General features: G+C 40.6%; 1 protein-coding gene across 3 annotated transcripts in view; it reads left to right on the forward strand.

Annotated features, from left to right (window-relative positions):
- Window positions 1-1,966, forward strand: part of NCK2 (NCK adaptor protein 2) — an 87,798-nt gene extending 85,832 nt beyond the window's left edge. For all 3 annotated transcript variants that reach the window (XM_080613690.1, XM_080613688.1, XM_080613689.1), the window contains one exon: window positions 906-1,966. In XM_080613690.1, the coding sequence (XP_080469816.1) occupies window positions 906-1,100 (195 nt within the window). In that variant the 3' untranslated portion in view covers window positions 1,101-1,966. The remainder of the gene's footprint in view (window positions 1-905) is intronic.
- Window positions 1,967-18,833: the final 16,867 nt, after the last annotated feature.

The following is an 18,833-nucleotide window of genomic DNA, read 5'->3' on the forward strand; positions in this document are numbered from 1 at the left end:
CACCTCTCACAGGGCAAAGCCTGTGCTCCTATCTCTAGGACCAGCCAGCAGCAATTGATGGCTAGAGGAGGAGTTCAGCTGAAAGCAAGGGATGGTGTGTCCTTTCTACCTTCCCCTGGCAGCATGGGGTGCAGAAAGCAGAATGGTCTTATCCCAGCTGTTGGGAAGACAGCGCTGACTTCATTAAAGCAACTGATTGCCAAGATGAAGAGATTTGTCATGTGAAATTGTTCTGTCCTGAATAACTTAATCAGTGCTTATGTTTTGTCTTTTGTGGGAGGTGGTTTGATGGTGGGATTCATACTGTGTTTTTATTCTACAGCTTTATCCTTTTTTTAGAAAAAAAGGTGTACTCAATAGGAGAAATTATTCTCCATGCATGTGGTAATGGAAGATAAAAGGTGAACGTGGTTTTGTCTTTTGCAATGCAAAGCAAGAATGGCCCTCTAGTGGTCACAGCTCTGGAAAAAAAGCAGTATATGGAATTTTCTTCATCTCATCCAAGCAATATTGCAATAATCACTTTCTCCAGGACTTCTAGCAAGCAAATCATATGTGATGGAAGTTTTCCCCTTCTCCTTGATATTCTCCTGCTTCTAGATTGAGTAGCTAGGATAATATTTGCAATTTAGTCATGTAATTGGCAGCTTCAGACTGTGCATCTGGGGAGCTTTCACTTAACTGACTTAACTGTGCACGTTAATAATGGTGGCAATTATTTATTGAATAATAGACTATTGGGTTTCTTAAGTAGCTAAAGCACCGAGCTATGGAACAAAGCCTAGCATAAATTACCATAAGCTGTATGACACAGTTTGTTCCTGAAACCACAAAATGATGCCTTCATTTTGTTCACTTTTACATAATTCTTTTTTTCTTTTTTTTTTTTTTTTTAATCTCAACAGCCCAGTGACTTCTCAGTATCTCTAAAGGCATCGGGGAAGAACAAACATTTCAAGGTGCAGCTCGTGGACAATGTCTATTGTATTGGGCAGCGTCGCTTTAATACTATGGATGAGTTGGTGGAACACTACAAAAAGGCACCCATCTTCACCAGTGAACACGGGGAAAAGCTATATCTTGTGAAAGCACTTCAGTGACGTTGAAGATGGACTTGGCCACCTGGGCCTCTTATAACTTACAAGCCTTAGGTCCTAAATTCACTTTTATAGAGCAGAGCAATATCTGAAGCAGGCTTAAGGAATAGGCTCTTTCTAAAGTGTTTGCTCTGTCGGTTGCTGTTTGTCTTTTTTTTTCTGTTTGCCTCTTCTTTGTGTTCCAGTTCTGTTAATCTCCGACCACCTCTCTTCAGGTTGAGAGTTTCCCTTGGGTGGCCGTGGCGAGCACTCACCTTCCCGGCTGAGTTCAAAACTCCCCTCTCCTGTGTACGTTTACATAGTTAGCTCAGATCAAGGAGGGGCGTTTTCAATTCAAATCAGTGTTAATCTGATCAGATTGCTCACGCAGGCAGAACTCTCCGTTCAGAGACATCGGGCACAGTCTGAATGCACTGAAGCTGCAGCTACTTAAGTGAGAGAGAGTAAACCTAACAGTTGTGGCTGTGAGTTCTGTAGCTATATTGCTTACCGAGTAGTATATTACAAAAACTCCTAGTTCCTAGAAGCACTCTTTACACTGTACTCTGCTATTACGTTGCCTCTCTGACTCTTTGTAAGGAGTACACTAATTAAAAGCATTTTGTAATAGTACTTCTTAAACTACTATGGTAAGATTGTAGTAAAAGAAAACTATCTAGTGTATTTTGGTCTGTAATTGCAACAAAGAGAAATTTTATTTGAAAGTTGATTACTAGAGAAAGAATCATTGAATTGTAAAGGCTGAATGTTTTGGTAATCTACAACCAAATGTGCCATCCACATAATGCTTTTTCCTCTTGCCCTTCTGCTTGTTTGAATTAAACGATTATGTATTTAATTCTCAAAGTAATATGTATCTGTAGCTGATTGTTGACACTAATACAGAAGATTAATAAAAACTGATCTTGGGATGGGGTGGGGTGGGCTACCAACACTATATATATATTTGCTTTACAGAAAGAAATCTTCGGGTTTTACAGAGGATGGTGTGGTTGGTAGGAAGAGACACACAGAATGTTTATGAAGAAAATGCATTTTTCTCTTTTCTTTACATTTAAACTCCTTTATGGTTTAAATATACAGTCTTTAGATGGCACATTCCTGAGACTGAAGAAGGGATCGTGAGGTCTCAAAATCTTGCATACTCAGTTTTTTGGATATTGTAATAAAAAAGGTATTATGTCACGATGGAGTATTGGATTTATCCTTGGGTGGTAGTCCTGGTGTTGCTGTAGCAAGGTGAAATAGAGTGAATAACGAACTTTTTTGTCTTGGAATTTGTCTGTCCTAAAAAGAAAACTTCTGCGACTGCAGTGGACAGTTTAATATGAGGCAGTGTCTAACGAGCTCTGTGTTACTTGTTTCTGTGATAAGTAAGTCTGTTCATAGCTTTAATGAAAGCTGCAAGATGGAGCTGTTTCCTGGTACCTTTTTGCTATTAAAACATGTTCCTTACCTGTTCTGTATTTCAGCCAGTGGTAGCACAACTACCTCTGTGCATAATTCCAGTGTGGGTTAAGCAGACACCAATGCCGTCTGACTTGCTTTGGTGTAAATCATACCACTGCCAGCAAACTGCATTCTTAAGTCTGAATGAATCACAGTCTTGCTCAGGCCTGAGATGCAAGTACAATTTTTGAAGTTCTACACACATTATGTTCTCTCCACTCTTGAAATCTTATTTCTGTAAGGTTATCTGAATTGACAGCTGTATTTCAAATAACAACTGTATTTTTCTGTACTTGCATTAAGTACAAATTGAGCAATGGCACTTCTGCTTGGTCCAGCTGAATGAAGAAAAGCAGTGATTCAGAGCAATCCAGAATGGTCATGCATTAGCCTGAAAAGCGCCTACCCTTGACTGTCTTCTAAGAATATAGAAGCTTGCCATAGGAAGTTGGTGAGAAGTGCAAGTTGTTTACAATATACCCACAAAAGGACTCCACAGGGGGCTGCTTCTTAAACATCATAAGTGAATTCTGCAGAGAATGTAGGTTTCTGCCTTCTAATGCCTAGTTCTTTCTTTAGGTGAATCTAAGCATGTACCAAGAATGGCAATGACATTAAGAAAGTCAACTATGTGTTTGAGTGTTTTCAGATTTGAGTGAATTGCCTTTCAGTCTCATTGACTCTTTGTAGTATTTGGAAAAATATATGGGAATGGTTTTCCTTTTTAGTAAACTGATTACTGCAATTACTCTTTCATGCCCCTTGTTCATTTTTCTGAAACGTTCCTTATGTTTCCTGTTCCAGGAGCCTTCCTGTGCCTCTTGCGATCCTTTTTTTCACTTTTTTTCTTATAGTCCCCTTTTACAAGCTCTCTAAGTCCCTAACCCCTGTCTAGTTTTAGTAGCTTAAAGGTAAATCAAGTAGACGTTTAAGTGAAGTTTTTACCATGTGCCTTTTTATTTACTTATTTATTTATTCTTTGTTACTTCATCCTCTGCAAACAGCTTCAGGGTATTGAGATGTGAGTTGCCGAAAGTATTTTGTTTTGGAAGCAGTTAATGAATTTATGACCCAGCAAGTCTCATTTTTGTTTTGCCTATGCTGTATTTAATCAACATTCTCTTCATTCAACGAGCTCATTAATAGTTCTTCAGTTATTTCCATCTTTACTGAGATAAGATTCTGCAAGTTTTGCTGCCTTTTTGACCTCATTTGCTGGATTAGGCCTAAGCATTAACAGTCTCCTGCACTAACTGCTTAATAAAGGGACAGTAGGCACGAGTTTTATTTTTATTTTCCTATTTTCTATGTACCTTCCTATTGTTCGGCGAAACCTCACCCCTGATTTTTAAGATGAGAGGAATTGTGTTGACCTGAGTTTCTTCACCTGCAGTTTTAGTTAAAGGCTCAAATAATTTCTGATGGAGTTGAAGTGGTGATTTTTCTTTATAGTATTCAGTCTCACTTTTCCCATCATGCCTGGTTTGTGTAGGTGCATAAGTTGTACTTTTAAGTATTATTCTTGTACAATTGTTAATGTTTTCTTGCCTTGCTGGTGTTTTTATAGGAATGTGAATGAGTTGTCAGAATCTATAGCAGTTGCTGTACTTTCCATGCAGTGGCAGGAGTCTGAGATTCATGTTTTCACTTCTAGCTCCAAGCGCTTGTTGATGAGCATCCTCTTCCAGTTACCTCAACCATTTGTAGTATCACCAAATAGCCCCACCTTGTCAAAATCCTGTCATAGACGTCATAGGACATCTATTCGGTCGCACTCCTGTTCTTTTATTTAAAGGATGCTGTGGTAGCTGTTCTTCATAAATATCTACAGTGTAGCCCTTGGTCCCAGCTTTTATGCTGTTTCTGTGTGTATGAGGCATTTTCCAAGGTGTGTTACACCAGCCACTCCAGAGTGGTGTATAGCCCAATGCTACCTGGGAACTGCTGCTCTTTGTACAAGTGCTTACACTGCCACACTACTGTTGCTGATGGTGGTATTTGGCCAGAAATGTTCAGAGACCTTCCAAGTATTACAGTGGTTCACAGATAAATGCACACACGCTTTTGCGCAGGTTCCAAGCCAGGCAGCTGCTAGCCATGAACCCATGGCATAGTGCTGAGTCTCAGCCTGAATCTTGCACAGAAGTACAAGCAAAAACACGTAATACAGCTATATAGTGTTCAGGTGGTTTGGAGCATCTGTCAGCAAAATACTGCACAGTTGGGTGCCAGGTGGCCACAGCTGACCTGATTTAGTATTGGGGGTAGTCACGTATTAGGTGGGGACAAATTATTAAAGGGTTAATCTAAGAATTAATTGAGAGCATGCCAGGTATGCTCATGTGGATCTACTGTATTATAAAAGCAATGGGTTTGCTTAGTCTTTGCTTTTGGGGAGAAGAGAGAAGAGGCAATAAAGCTATACAGTTAGGTGATTAATGTGACTCTATGAATGGACTGTAAAGTCCCACTGTTGAATGATTCTGTTTAGTGTTCTCTGTTTAGGTATTTTTCTCATGAACTTATGTGTAATCCTTACAGTTTACAGCTGTTCTTCCAAGCCTTTATTGTAGCTCTTCTATACTTTAAAGTTTGATGCCTCATTTAATGGTTTCACTAAGGAAATAGAGATCTTCCACACTTAGAGTGATAATTCTTGTTACAACACAAAGTTGAAGTACTTTTTAAATGCCACTATACAATTTTACTTATAAAAATAAGTCATATTTTGCCTAAAAAATAAAAAACTAGAAAAGGAATCACACTTTTGGATTAGGTCTGGCAATTTCCGTGGTGAAAGCTACTAAATAACTGTAAGGGCTTTTGTTCCTTCTTAGTCTTAAGCTAGTTTGATTCAGGGACTTAGAGGTAAATGAAACCTGTGCAATCTCCAGAATCTGAATCTGACAAGTTCTGTTTCCTTACTCAAGTGGTGTGGGATGACTCATTTTTAAATGGGCACTTGTTAACATATTTATACTGATAAGCTGTGAAAGGTGTATTGCTAAAGTAACTGAGCTCTTAAAATGCACCAGAAACTGTGGATCTTTCAACTCCTTTCTCTTCAGTACATCCAAAATTCAGTGCCTTTTTTTTTTTTAAGAAGTGCAAAAGTGTAAACCAGCAGGAGTAGAGTTGCACAGTCCTGAATAGTATTACAGATCACCTGGACCACATGAATCTTGAAAGGTTTCAGAGTAAAAGGGGGATGCAGGTAAATGCTGCTGTTCATCCACTCCTTGCTTCTAGGTTGAATAGGTTTTTAAAGTAGCAAGTAGATTAGTTGTGTAATACTGTTCTAGAAAGTGTGCTGCAATTGCAACCCAAATGTGCACCAACTTCAGTATATGATAACAATACCTAATAAGTGTATTTTCTTGTGTTGGTGTCTTGCAAAAGCAGTAGCTTATTATCTTCTCTATTTTAAGATGGTATTTATATCTAGAGATGTTTGACATAGTGATAGTTTGTTGGAGAAACCAATACACAGAACATTTTTTGAACTATATTGACTTAAAGTGAAATATAACCTATATATAATATACATAAAACTGTATTTTCTGGTCCTTTACATGCCTCTGTAACCCTATGCTACTTTTGTATTTTAAAATCAAGTTTTTCTGGCATATTCTCTGTATTTCTTTTCTTGTTATAAAATAGATTGTCTCCCCTGTTGTTATTTGAAATATCTACCCAAGCTCATACAGAAGCTGACTAACAGAAGTGGCATGTAACCATTGACAGATTAGACGAGTTTTTCCTTGCATTTTCTTTCATATGTGGTAATATGAAATGTTTTAGGAGTGGGAGGTTAAAAAAGAAATCAACTTAACTTGACAGATTATCTTCAGCTGTGGGAGTTTACAGTTACAAGGAAAAAGTAACAGGTAAGAAACGTTCTTTTCTATTTTCTTAAGTGGATTTAGTTTGGAATTTAGCTTGGCATCATACAGCACTAGTGCATGAAGTGTTACAAAGGTTAACAAATTAATGCTGACTTGGTCCATCTTAATGAAGGAATGGATGGATAAAATTGTTAATCCCAATGCCCTGCCCTAGGAAATAGTACTCTTCAAAGGGGAGAACTGTGATTTGTGGGGACTTCTTTGGTAGTGGGGGTTTTCTGTTCTGAGTTTTGAAGGAAGACTTCAAAAGAGGTTTTTTGCTCCAGTTTCCAAGCCAAATCTCACTTCTGAGCTTCTTGCTGAGAAGCATCTCTTTGGGTGTGAGCCAGGCCACAGAGAATATATTAACAGGAATTGTTCTCCCAGCTGTAATTGAAACTGTGGTGGTGAATAATGGGTTACTTTTTTTTTTTACTAATTTTGATCTCCATTAGGTTGGGTACATACATTTCTATGGTAATTCATTAGTGGGTTCGTGGGTTACTGGTTTAGCTTTTCACCTGGGTTCAACTCTGTCAAGGTAAAATAAGCCTGATGATTTTTATTTTGATTTTTTTTTTGTTCCTTTTTATGTCACAGAACCAGTAGCGCATTCAGTGCAATTATAATTGGTACTGCAAAGAAGCCCTTCAGTTGTGGGAGGCTGGTATGTTTGGAATACTAAGTCCATAGATGATGATGATAATACAGCTACAAAGAGTCACGGGTAAGGGCACCAACAGACAGGCAGAGAGAACAGGCTCCTGGGATCATGAAACAAGTATCTGATGGTTTCTCTTTGGAGAATTTGGGTGTTTGTTTTCATTTGAATATGCATAGCTGATTTGTGAAAGTGAAACTTAACCCTTTTTTTGGTGTACAGTCTGTTTAGTACAAAGTAAATTCAAGGAATTAGCACTGCAGGAGGGAAAATGGCTGTTAAGTTGCTAAGAAAAATGAAGGGTACTGATGTTTGTTGGTAGCTTTCCTGCTGAAAGTCGCCCCAAGTTTCTATTCCAGTGAAAAGTGGGATACTCCTCTGTTTTACTTGGTTTTGCACTGGCGTCACCCTGACTTTGTGCTGGCATAACCTGTCTCTGCTGAAGACAGGGTGACTGTGATTATGTTAGGAGACATTTCCATAACATAGTCAAGGCTGTTGTGCAACTGGCTTGGGCTAAGCGCAAGAGTTCAAGGTGAAGAGAAGAGCAAGTCGTTGAATGAGTGTTCACCAGTAATGGATGGATGCTACAAAGAACACTTTTAATGCAGTTATTTTTGTCCTTTGCCTTTACTAATTCAGCAGTGGGTGTTGATGTTATCAGTGTTGGATGTTCTATGTTAATAAGGCACAAAGATGTTTCTTGTGCTATAACAGGTAACTTTGATCAGATGTGCCACTTCTCTGGCTCGTCTCTCTGAAATTCTGCTGTCAAATTCAGGATAGCTTGAGAGAAACTATGTAATTTCTTTTTAGCTGGCATTTCTGATACAGTATATAGCACATCTGTGTTGTCAGCCTTCTGATGCTCTTTAGTGTGACCTGTTCTGCAAAAATAAGAAGTCTGAGCATGTTTCAGAAGTTACTAACCTCAGCTAAATCCTTTGCCATGAGGTAAGTCTTAGATTACCAATCATGGGCCCTTTGATGGCAGTATCTCATGGCTTTTAATGGTGGTCTTTGAGACTTGTCTCCCTAAGTTAAGATCAGATTTGTCTTTTTTCTTATGTTTCTTCCTTTTTAGGTTTTGTTTTTTTTTTCCCTCCACCTTTTCCTCAGAAACGCACACACATCTGTCTTTGGCAGTCCTGTTACTTCTCAGAAAGTCTTTTTGGCTGCCATTCTGAAACTCTGTGGACCATTTGGGAACAACAGCTTTTCCATCCAGTGTTGGCTTAGTGGGAAATAATACCATTCTTGATGAATTATAGGATCCTGTGCTGGGGATATAAGAATTGAAGGTGCTTTCCAACCTTATGATAGTTCTTGGAAGTACTTCATGTTAGTAGAGTGAACTCTGGCTGGTCTTTAAAAAGAAACAAATAAAGGGAACGGGTTACAGTTCTGGTTCAAATAAAATAATTCTGTAAATGCTTGCAAATCGTTTTAAAGCTGTAAGAAGGTAGAAGCTCATTATAGAATGCAGTGCCAGGAACTACTTTAGTTACCAATGGGAGGAGGATGCTGCTTTCCTCAGCATTAACAGAACGTTAATTCTGGAATACTCGTTGAATTTTTGTAAAGCAAACCCAACCACCTTCAGAAACATACCCGAAACCAAGCTGTGCATAACAAATACAGTTCTGGACCTTTGAGGATAGAGCACCGTGCAGTCACCAGCGCGGTTAAATGCAACAGTTTTACTTTATGATGACCAATGAATGATTTTTTTCTTGTATGTTTTCTAGTGCAATTGCATGTGATCTGGCATTGATTCCATTTGAGCTTGTTGAGTTTCCAGGAACCTTACTTGTCCTATGCTTTGTTGTGCAGTGCCTTCCTGCCCTATTTGCACTGGGTTTTCTACTCTGCCTTTTCTCTTGTTTTCTCTTGTGCCCTAAAGCTTCTCAGGTTTTTTCAGTTCCTTCTTCTTTTCTTCGGTTGTCTCTACTCTCCGTCCATTTTCAACCTTTAATATTCAAAGCCCATCTAATGAACAGGAAAAATTGCTGTACTTCATATTTCTCCTTTATACATCCAGGTTGTAGAGAAGCATCCCACTTCCTCAGGTGCACCTGTATTTGTGCTGTGAGCACAGCAAGGAACTGCTCTTACCATCCACAGAGGTGGTTTGTTGGACGATATAATCCCAGCCTCAGCCTGCAGCTTGACATTATGGCTTCAGTGCACGTATTCTTCCCGTTGAAAGCTTGGTGCTCAAACAGACTAAGCAGCTGCAACTCTGAACTAGGGAGGAGAGAATGATATGGTCAGTATTTCCATGTATTTACCGAAAGTGTCACACAGCATGCTCATAAAAACAGGGACAGTGAAATTCTTATTTTGGTATTTGGGGTGGATTGCCCTCCCCTCCTTTCCTGCTTGCTGAATTTTCTTCTCCCTGACCTACTGGATAGTATTTTCCAGTACTGAAGAGAGAGCATATCAAGGATTCCTCTAAGAGAGTTGCAATTCAGCAATAGCAGTTTTGTGAGATGTAATTTGCTTGAAGTGTATTAATACATTGTTAGGCTGATGTAGTGGAGATGTTACTGCTGAGTATTAACTATAACACTGTGTTGTAGCTGTAGGTGATAGTTCACACTGTTTATTGGGGCTATTATAATTACGGGCTCTGCTATAAATCTTCATTCAAAAAGTTGATACTGTAAACAACGTCTTTTTAATTAAAGAAAGAAAAAGTGTACCCCCAGCCCACGTACAAAAGGAAGGAACATCTCAAACTGAAAATAAAAGCCAGAATAATTGCTGTGTACTGTACAATGATGATGGAGAGCAGACAAAGAGCATACACTGAGGAGCCATGGAAATGAAGCATCATAAAAGGACTGGTGACAGATAATGCTATTAGGAGTGCGTTCACCCACACAAATGCAATGATACATATATTGGCACCAGTGAGCGGGAGGGAAGTTCAGAATGATTGCGCAAGGCGTTTGCTAAGGGACCGGGCTTGGCAAGCCCAGGCTGGAGGAACTTCAGTTTTGTTCTGAAGCGGTTTTTGCTTTTTCTCTCGAGATGCAGAGACTGGTTATAAATAGCAGTGGGCTTGAATAAGCCATCAGCTTCTGCTTCTGCAGCAGGAAATTAAGACATCTAAGGAATCCCTTTTGTCCCTGATAGATGTGTGTGTGCACATATTTACTTTCCATTTAAAAGATTTCTTCAAATTTGATTTGTTCCAGAACTAACTCGCTTATCCTTTCAGAATCAGTGCACACCTTTCTGCAGCGGGGTGATTGCTAGGGAAGGTTTAATGACATTTGAACACGAGTGCAGACTTGCCCTGGACTGCCCATGGGTGACTAATACTTGATGAGCTCAGTGGTCTCTGAAGGGAAAGCCAATGTTTGAACCATTTAGTCTTCCCCATAATTGCATTAAAAGTCCTCTACGCTCCCACCTTCCCCACCATGCTGACTGCTTGGTTACATGTATCTCTTTGGCTTCTGCAATCTGTTTTGCAGCCCTGATCCTTCTTCAGATTTTATCTCACATTTAAGTCTGATAATTGGAAAAAAATCTGTTAAGCCTGCTTCTCCTCACAGCAGACTTTCCTGCTGAATATGAAAAACGGCCACACTTGTGTAGTTGTACACATGACAGCCAGGAAGCTGGTTGTCCACTGCCATAATCAGATGAACATTTTGCCCACCAGCAGCATCCAGAAAATAACAGGAATGCTCGATCACCAGTGGAAGAGTAGTATGAGGCTCTATGTTGAGCCTATGTGATTCCATATCCACATGGATATGAGTTGGATCAGGAGTTAATGATGTGTAAAACTTAATTACAAGAGGTAAAATATGGTGCATGTCTGTTCTGAATTTGTTCTTTTCAATGCAGAGGTCTTAATGGCTGTGCTGGCCCTCCTGTAACTGTATGGTTGAAATAGCAGACTTACCAGTACACACATTAGGGTGATGCAAAGCATGAAAAACACTGAAATCCACTGTGGTGCTTCTGTTTCTAAAGCAGGAGAACATAATTGTTGCAAAAGCAGTGATCTGGAGTAAAATACGCTGTTGTTAACACTATTGGCTGACCCAGGCTCTTTGCTGGTTCTCCATCCGTTCTTGTGGGGCCTTCTGACTTCTGGATGGGACCCATCTCCTCCAGTGTGGAATAGCTAGAAGTGACTTAGGAGCTTTTAGCTGGGCTCTGAAGTAAGCCTTCTCTGCGCTTTGAACTGCTGTGCTTGCCAGTGATGAAAACCACATCCATCATTTACTGACCCGAAAAAGAAAGCAGAGATATTTTCCCAAAAGCTTGAATCTGTGTCAGCAGAAATTAGGAAGAACAGTCTTGAAATTAAGCTATGATAAATTGTGAACCTAGACAGGTAGAGATTTTCATGCTCATCTAAGATGACAAATAGCCAGGTACTGCAAAAATAGGAAGAGTTAATGATGCTTCTTTCTTAATATCATTCACCTTTCCTGTAAGCCTTTTTCCCAGCACATAGGGAAGTTTGACAGTACTTCCTTCCCTCCTCATTTCTTGCCCTTGAGCTCAGGAAACTGGCCAGTCTCGGTACTAGCTTCTGGTAAATGCTTAAAACTTACACCCGCCACTTGTGTGGAATATACAGACTTGTTAACATACTTCAGCAAGATTCTTGTGTAATTATGCAAGCACAGACACAAAATTGCTGACCCTCGGTGATGGTGCCAAGTAAAGGCACATGTAGCTGTGCATATACATATATATATGTATATATACACACACACTTTTAACATTTTTCTTTTAGATGTTGGAATATGCTGGTGCTTACTCAGTTTTTTACATGTTTTCATAGACTTCTAGCTGGTCCTTTGCGTACATGGCTACTTTCCATAATGAGATACTGCTTGAAGATTCATATTCTTTATTTGGCACCCTGATTGTTACTATGGTAATGCTTCGGGTTTTAGTGGCCAATGGCCATGAGCTAAGACACAGAAGGAGAAGATCACTTGCAAAGAGCCTTGCGATGTACGCAATAACCACAAAGAGCATCAACATTTACTTTGGATGTTTTCTAAGGGCTTATACCAAAGCAGGCTGAAATTTAATGGAAAGATCAAAGTGACTAGACTTGGCTTTGGATCAAACTCTAATACAATTTATTTCTTACTGACTTCTGTTTGATATTGGAAAGCATTAAAGCACTTACCCTTATGATTTTAAGAGACCTAATTTTAGAGGATAGAGGGGATCAGAAATGGTAACTTCTGTTCCAGAGTTACTGAATGAATTAGACATCTGTGTTTTTTCTAAACTATCATAGGCAAAGCATATTTACTTTACCAATCTTGCAAAAAAGATAAAAAGTGGACATGGTGCCAAATCTGCAAAGAAAATGTCATATGAAAGAGGATTTCCTGCTTACTTTGGTATCAACTATTGTGCTGTTCTTTAACTGAACTTGATTTCCTAGGTTTTCTGCTATAGAATCACAATGGCTTTCACCAGATTTTCTGGTTATTAAAATTCAGCTCCAATGCCAGAGTTCCCTTTCCTAATGTTATTTTACCCTAGGTAAAGTGTTAAGTGCTAAATATATTTTTAATGGAAAAACCTTCTTACTATTAGAAATTTAAAGAATATTATGCTTTTTCTGGACTTAGAAACCTCAGGCTGGAGAAGAAAAGGATGCTATTGCTTTCTTATTTGGTTTATTACACCTTTTGAGTAGTGTTCCAGCTCTCCAAAGAGTACACTGTGGTATTACTGTGCCTGTGCTCTCGGACCTTACATTCCCATCCCATAGGGATTTTGTACATTTTGTTCATCTATAATAAGTCAGTATTAAAAAATGAGCTGGCTATGGAAGCATACTTTCACTTGGCATTCTGGAATTACAGAGCAGGCAGTCCCACTGCATAGTCCCAGTTTTGGGACTTGCTTTCGAGGTAGACATTGTGTCGTTGTAGCAAAAACTTTATCAATATATGAATGAGCTCAAAGGGTAGATTATGAATGGTTGGTTTCAATTTGTTCATCTCATGGTTTTTGATGTTTATCTTCATGATGGCATAGTGATAGCACACAAACCTAGCTAAAGTTTGGCAGTTCATTCCTCTCGAGTTCTGTTTGTTTCAGCTTCTCAGTCCTTGCTGCTTAAGGATGTTTCTTTCTTCTCTGTGGCTGGAGCTGGTTGAATTCACAAGCTCCATATTGCAGCAATGACCCTGGAATTCATTATAGGATGTTGAGTATCAGAGCTTGGCTACTTAAAGAAGAGAGGAGCGAGCTTCCAGACAGGGATCAGGTTCTGACAACTGCTTGCGGAAGCATTTAGCGAGGTTACACCTGTTTATCTGCTGAAAGCCGGTCTCTTTTTCTTTCTCTCGCTGCCATTTTCCCACGTCTTCAGTGATTCACAGCCTCCTACACTGCGGCCCACTGGGACTGCCAGAGATGACTTTGTTATTAGATGATGTTTCTTGGATGACCCAAGTTTTCCTTGTAATCTGATTCCATCAAGAGGATGGGATGGTGTTAACCCTCTGGGACTTTTGGGAATGGCTTACATTGCACACACTTAAAAGAAGCTTGTTCAAATTGACCTAAAACTTAAAAGTCTCAAAGCAATTGCCAGTTTCCATTTCTGAGCCCCAAGACATGAGCTACTGAAGTGCCCGAGGTCTTTTAGGCAAGTCTGCTTGCTTCATGCTCAGCTCTTCTCTAGTCCTAAACTACCCTGTGCAAGCAGGGTCACGATCCCACATGAACACCCAACGTCTGTACTGCCCTGATGCTTTCGCTTGTACCTGTGCTTAGGATGTGAGATTTCTCGATCACACTTAGAATTGAAAGTACAACCTTGGTGCCTGCTTATGAGACACCATTAAAAAGCCTTTAGAGACTTTTGCTTGTCTCAGATGTGTAGAAGTCCACCCCCTTGACAGACAGGTATGTTTCCATTTTCCATTTGTGAGAACGATAACAAATCACAGACTATCACAAGGGTACTGTACGCTGTATATGCTCTTTGTAGACAACTCCTACCCTTCCCTCCAAAAAAAGAGAGAATTATAAACCTAATTAAAATAAATGGTACTGTGTATCTTCTGCCACCAGCTTGTTAGAGCTCCCATTTCTTCCACATGCTTTGCAGCACTGAGAAGTATAAACACAGCTATTTTCTTCCTTTTTCAGCACTGCTTAGACAGCATATCGCTCTGTTGCTCAAATTCCCTGCCAGAGATGCCAAGTGGCAAATCACACTAGTGAATGGACATTCATTACCTGAAATTGCATTGGTGCTGCAAGCGTGTTTCCTATAGGTCACTGATTTGCTGTCATTCAGATGTTTAGGGATGTTATTCATCATGTTCTTTTGGTGTTCATCTGAGCCATACTTCAGCCTGTGAAGAAGGGTGCAGAGTCTATTCAATATAAATCTGAACCATGGAATTCTCTCTTAAGGTGCATGTCATAAAGATGCCAGGAAATTAATTTCCTCGCTGCTCTGCCACAAACGGGATTTAATGTGAGTTAAGAAACTTGAGCTGATGTTCGGTGTTTTGCTGTGTGTCAGGCAAGCCCGGAAACTTTTTCCATGAGGGCTGTGCATGCTGTTGACTGATTAAATACTTCACCCACTTCAGCAGTGGGAGGTTGTTTAATTAAAGAGATGAGGTAGCATGTATATCAAACACTTACTTTAATTCTGAAAACTTGGAAATGAGAATTAATAGATTCATGCAGAAGCGTGCTTAGAGGGGATTAATGACTTTTGTTGAGCTGGTGATTATTCATTTCCATTTGAATACATTGCTCTGAGAATACATTTAGAATCCAAAAAAACATTAAAAATGGGGATGTGGGGCTTGAGGGTGGGAAGGCCAGGTCTGGAATGTTTCCCTCCAACGGCATGGAACTAAAACCCCCTCGCTGATGCTTCAGGTAACTGTGACTGTCATTTCAGCCTTGCATGTGGCCCTGTGACTTTCTGCTCAGTTTTCAAGCATGGTGCACTACCAAGGATGGGACTTAAAGAGAGCAGTAAAAATAGAGGTATGAAACACTAAGAAAAGCCCTATTTCATGCCAGTGTTTTGGGGCAAAACACAGTGAAGGTTTGCACAATGTTCACATGGGCTTCGGTGTCATCCAGCTCTCACTGACACTCAGAATTTTCCCACAGGCTCAGAGACTTGGATCAGAAGTAGTTTACCTGGATTATCTTCACGTCTTTCTTCATCCAGGGTAAAAGAAACTGCCTCCCATTTAAAACGGCCAGTAGTCAGAGGTATGAGTAAGCCCTTTTTAAGGAGGTGCCCTGTAGAATGGTATTGGAAAAACTGAGTGTGGGGTAGAACAAGAGAAAGCCAAGGTACTCAAGTGTGAGGTTTGATGCAGCAAGAAGAATAGACGGGGGTGACAGGAAAGATCAGGAGGAGGACTGAGTCTCCACCGATACTCACACAGAAAGGGAAGAACATTGATTCAGACATATTGATTGGCACTGCTACAAAAGTAATAGATTTCCCTTAAGCACAACTCTGCTGTCACAGCTCTTTGGTTACTAAAGTCTCCTCCCTTTTTTACATTGCCTTAATGCAGAGAAGTTGCTGTAAGCTGCAGGCATGACTGAGGCCGTGCCATGCTCTCAACCATGGTTACCCAGTTTATTTCTTCCAGTGCATTTTCACATCTTTGTTTTTCACTCCTGAATGCTTCTGTTGATACTCAGACTTCCTCAATTGTTACTTCTCACATTAAATGGTAGGAAGAGGGAGGAATAAAGACTTGAATGATTATGATGGGAGGATCCTTTCCCCAACTCTTGCAAAATCATTATTGGCAACAACTGAGGTCAACATGGTGGAGGATAAGAGAAGCACAAAAGAAGTGTGTGAGGGGTTAAAAGCTGATGTAAGTGGCTGTAGAACATCTTCCTCTCTCAAAACGTTCTCATCCACTAACCATCTATCTCAGTCCTCATTAAAGTTAGTGGGAGTCTTTCTGTTAACTTAAAAGGATATTGGATCAGCCCCAGATCCTCCGTGCAGGGCGTAACGGGCACAGTCTTTAAGCTCAGGGTGAGCAGAATGAATTTTATGACTGAAGAGTCTGCGTGAAATCCCAGCCCTCTTGAATCCAATGGTGAAACTCGCATTAACTTCATTAGCGCTGGGATTTTGCCACTAGACTCAGCATGAAGTGAAATCAATGTGGTGAGAGACGGCGGGATGTTTGACAACAGAGATGCCAGCTATGTTTTATCCGTGGCTGGAATGCCGAAGTGTGAACTGTTTTCTCTGTTAAGGTTTCATGCTGCCATTTCAGTGGCAATAGGAGCGAGTTGAGCCTGACCACAGCTGCCTGTCTCATACGGAGAGAAATTTTGGCATGGCACCTGGCATGAGTTTTCCTTCCATAAACAATCCCCAGGGGAGTTCCCCAGTTTACCCAGAGGTAGCTCTATCTTATATGCAGCAGATCACTGGAATATGGTACACTTCCATCCAGCAGCAGACACTGTACCCATAATCCATACCCAGCTAGAAGAAAGCATAAAGCAAGAGTTAAAATAAAAAGAAGGTATTTGGAAGAAAAGAAGCTTCTAAGAAAGTAATGAGCTTTTACTCATCCAGCTGTGCTATCTGCAGGGAAATGATGTCTTTTTCAATTGGAAAGAGAGATGTGTGTGTGTGTGCGTAAGAAGGAGGAAAAGTGATTGAAAACACATGCGAATGGAAAGGATTTTCACCAGACCCTGCCCCAATCTGAAAAGAAAGCTGTCCATTATAATAATTGCAGTGTAAGCCCCAGAAATATGCTGCAGTATGAAGCCAGATCCCTCCCTGGAGGGCCTGCAGGCAGAGATGAATATAAAAAGAAGGCACAGGAGTTCAGGAATAGGTCAATACAATGATTTCAGTTTTTAAGCAACTAGTACAGAATTTTCTAGAAGGGGTTGAAAATCTATTTCCCTTAAGCAGTTGGAGTTGAACTCCGAAACCCAAGGGCTCTTGAAACCCCAGTTGCTTTCAGAAATGTTTGTGGTTATCAATATCTAATCCTGGCCTCCTTTCCAACCTCGACTGCCTTTGAAGTATCACTACTGAGAGCTGCTCGGTGCTCCTCCTCTGCCCTAGACTGCTCCTTAAACAGGCTTCAAAATGGAAGGGTTTGTTGTAAGCATGTGGTTCACCTTTTATTTCTACGTGCCGTCAACTAGCAGCACCTTTCCTAGAAAGAGATGGGGATGATAACAAGGTGATATTTGACTGGAATTCCTAAAATAAATCACTGACTTTAGGCTCTCTCTGTAGCTGCCAAAGATCTCTGGGAGAGTGCGTAGGCCTAGGTACTCCATTATAGTGCCTGCATTTAGGTGGGCTGCCTGTGAAGTCTGACTTCTCCTGGCATTAAATGGTTCATCCCTTCAAATGCTATTTTGTTGGTAACGCCAGTTTGTCACATAGAGAATCATTAAAAGGGGAACATTCTTCCCGTCTCCTTTTCCATGTGGTAATGCTAAATGTGGTGTGTGTGTCCATCCTGTCCCCTTCCTCCCTCAAATCCATTTCTCTTTCTGGAGCATCCGGAGTGCATGACTTCATCTGCTTGATTACCTCGAGCCTCGGGAATGCTGGCTTTGTCTCTGAAACCACCAGAATGTGCTGAGCAAACACCACTCCTAGTCAGGCTGCATCAGGGCTGACCGCTAAAGCCTCCTATGCGAGAAAGCTTCCTAGGAGCTGCTTTTTGATGAGATCATCTTTAATGATACGGGGCTGTCTTCTTTATTTGGTGAACTGGATTCAACACGAGGGCAGTATTACGGCCAAATGAAAGAGCTGTTGTTTCCAAATGTTTTTGTAGCTTTCTAGGACTGTGGTTTTGCACAAAAGTGGGCATTCATTCTGTGTTACGTTGCAGCTTCATCTTTCATACTGACAGCGTGGTGGCTGTCAGTGGTAGCACTCCCAGTAAATTCTGCAGTGGATTTTTAAAACGTTGGTGGCTTTCCTGTGAAAAAGGGATGAAGAGTTGTATCTCTGACAGTGCAAACTTCTCCTTAAGCAGAACTACGTTGTTTAATCAAATCTGGCTATAGACCATTGCTCTTGTTCTGCATCAAGCAGCTGAAGCCATGGAAAGGGAAGGATTGCTAATAGGCATCTAACGGAAGCTATTCCCTGCGAACTCCTGTGATGTGAGTGCAGGAGCACTCCGTGCGACATCTGCAGCTGAGTTTGCTGCCACAGCTGTTCTGATGTGCTGTCTCTTGAAAGAAACAACAGGAAATTAGGATGTGTTAGATATTAGTGGGACACTAAGAAGAGATATTATGTTTTTATATTAGCTGATAATATCTAGGCTATGCAAATGCAATCTTTATGGTCTACAAGATAAGTTTTCACAACTCTGCTGGAAACTTCACAGAAGACTGAGCTGTAGCATTGCTTTGTCAGACGTGATGCAACAAGGGTGGTTTGGCATGTGAAAAAGAATGGGTAACATGGGCTGGGTATTCTGACCCCCAGCCTGTGAGGGGAGGAATATCAACGTCTTGAATTTCCTCCCTGAATATTCTCCTCCTTGAAATGTGGGCCTGCCACTGTTTGTACACAATGGAGGAAAATAATGCAGGTGGCAATTACAGCTGCTGTCCGGACTGCAGTCAAGCATGTGCTTATTAGTCTGAACAGTGTCAGGGTCCCAGCTCTCTCCCTGTCAGGCAGTCCAACCCCTGCAGGTTTAAAAGCTGCCAGTGCATGTG

The sequence above is a fragment of the Psittacula echo genome (genome assembly GCF_963264785.1).
Source record: "Psittacula echo genome assembly, chromosome: 3".
Lineage (NCBI taxonomy): Eukaryota > Metazoa > Chordata > Aves > Psittaciformes > Psittacidae > Psittacula > Psittacula echo.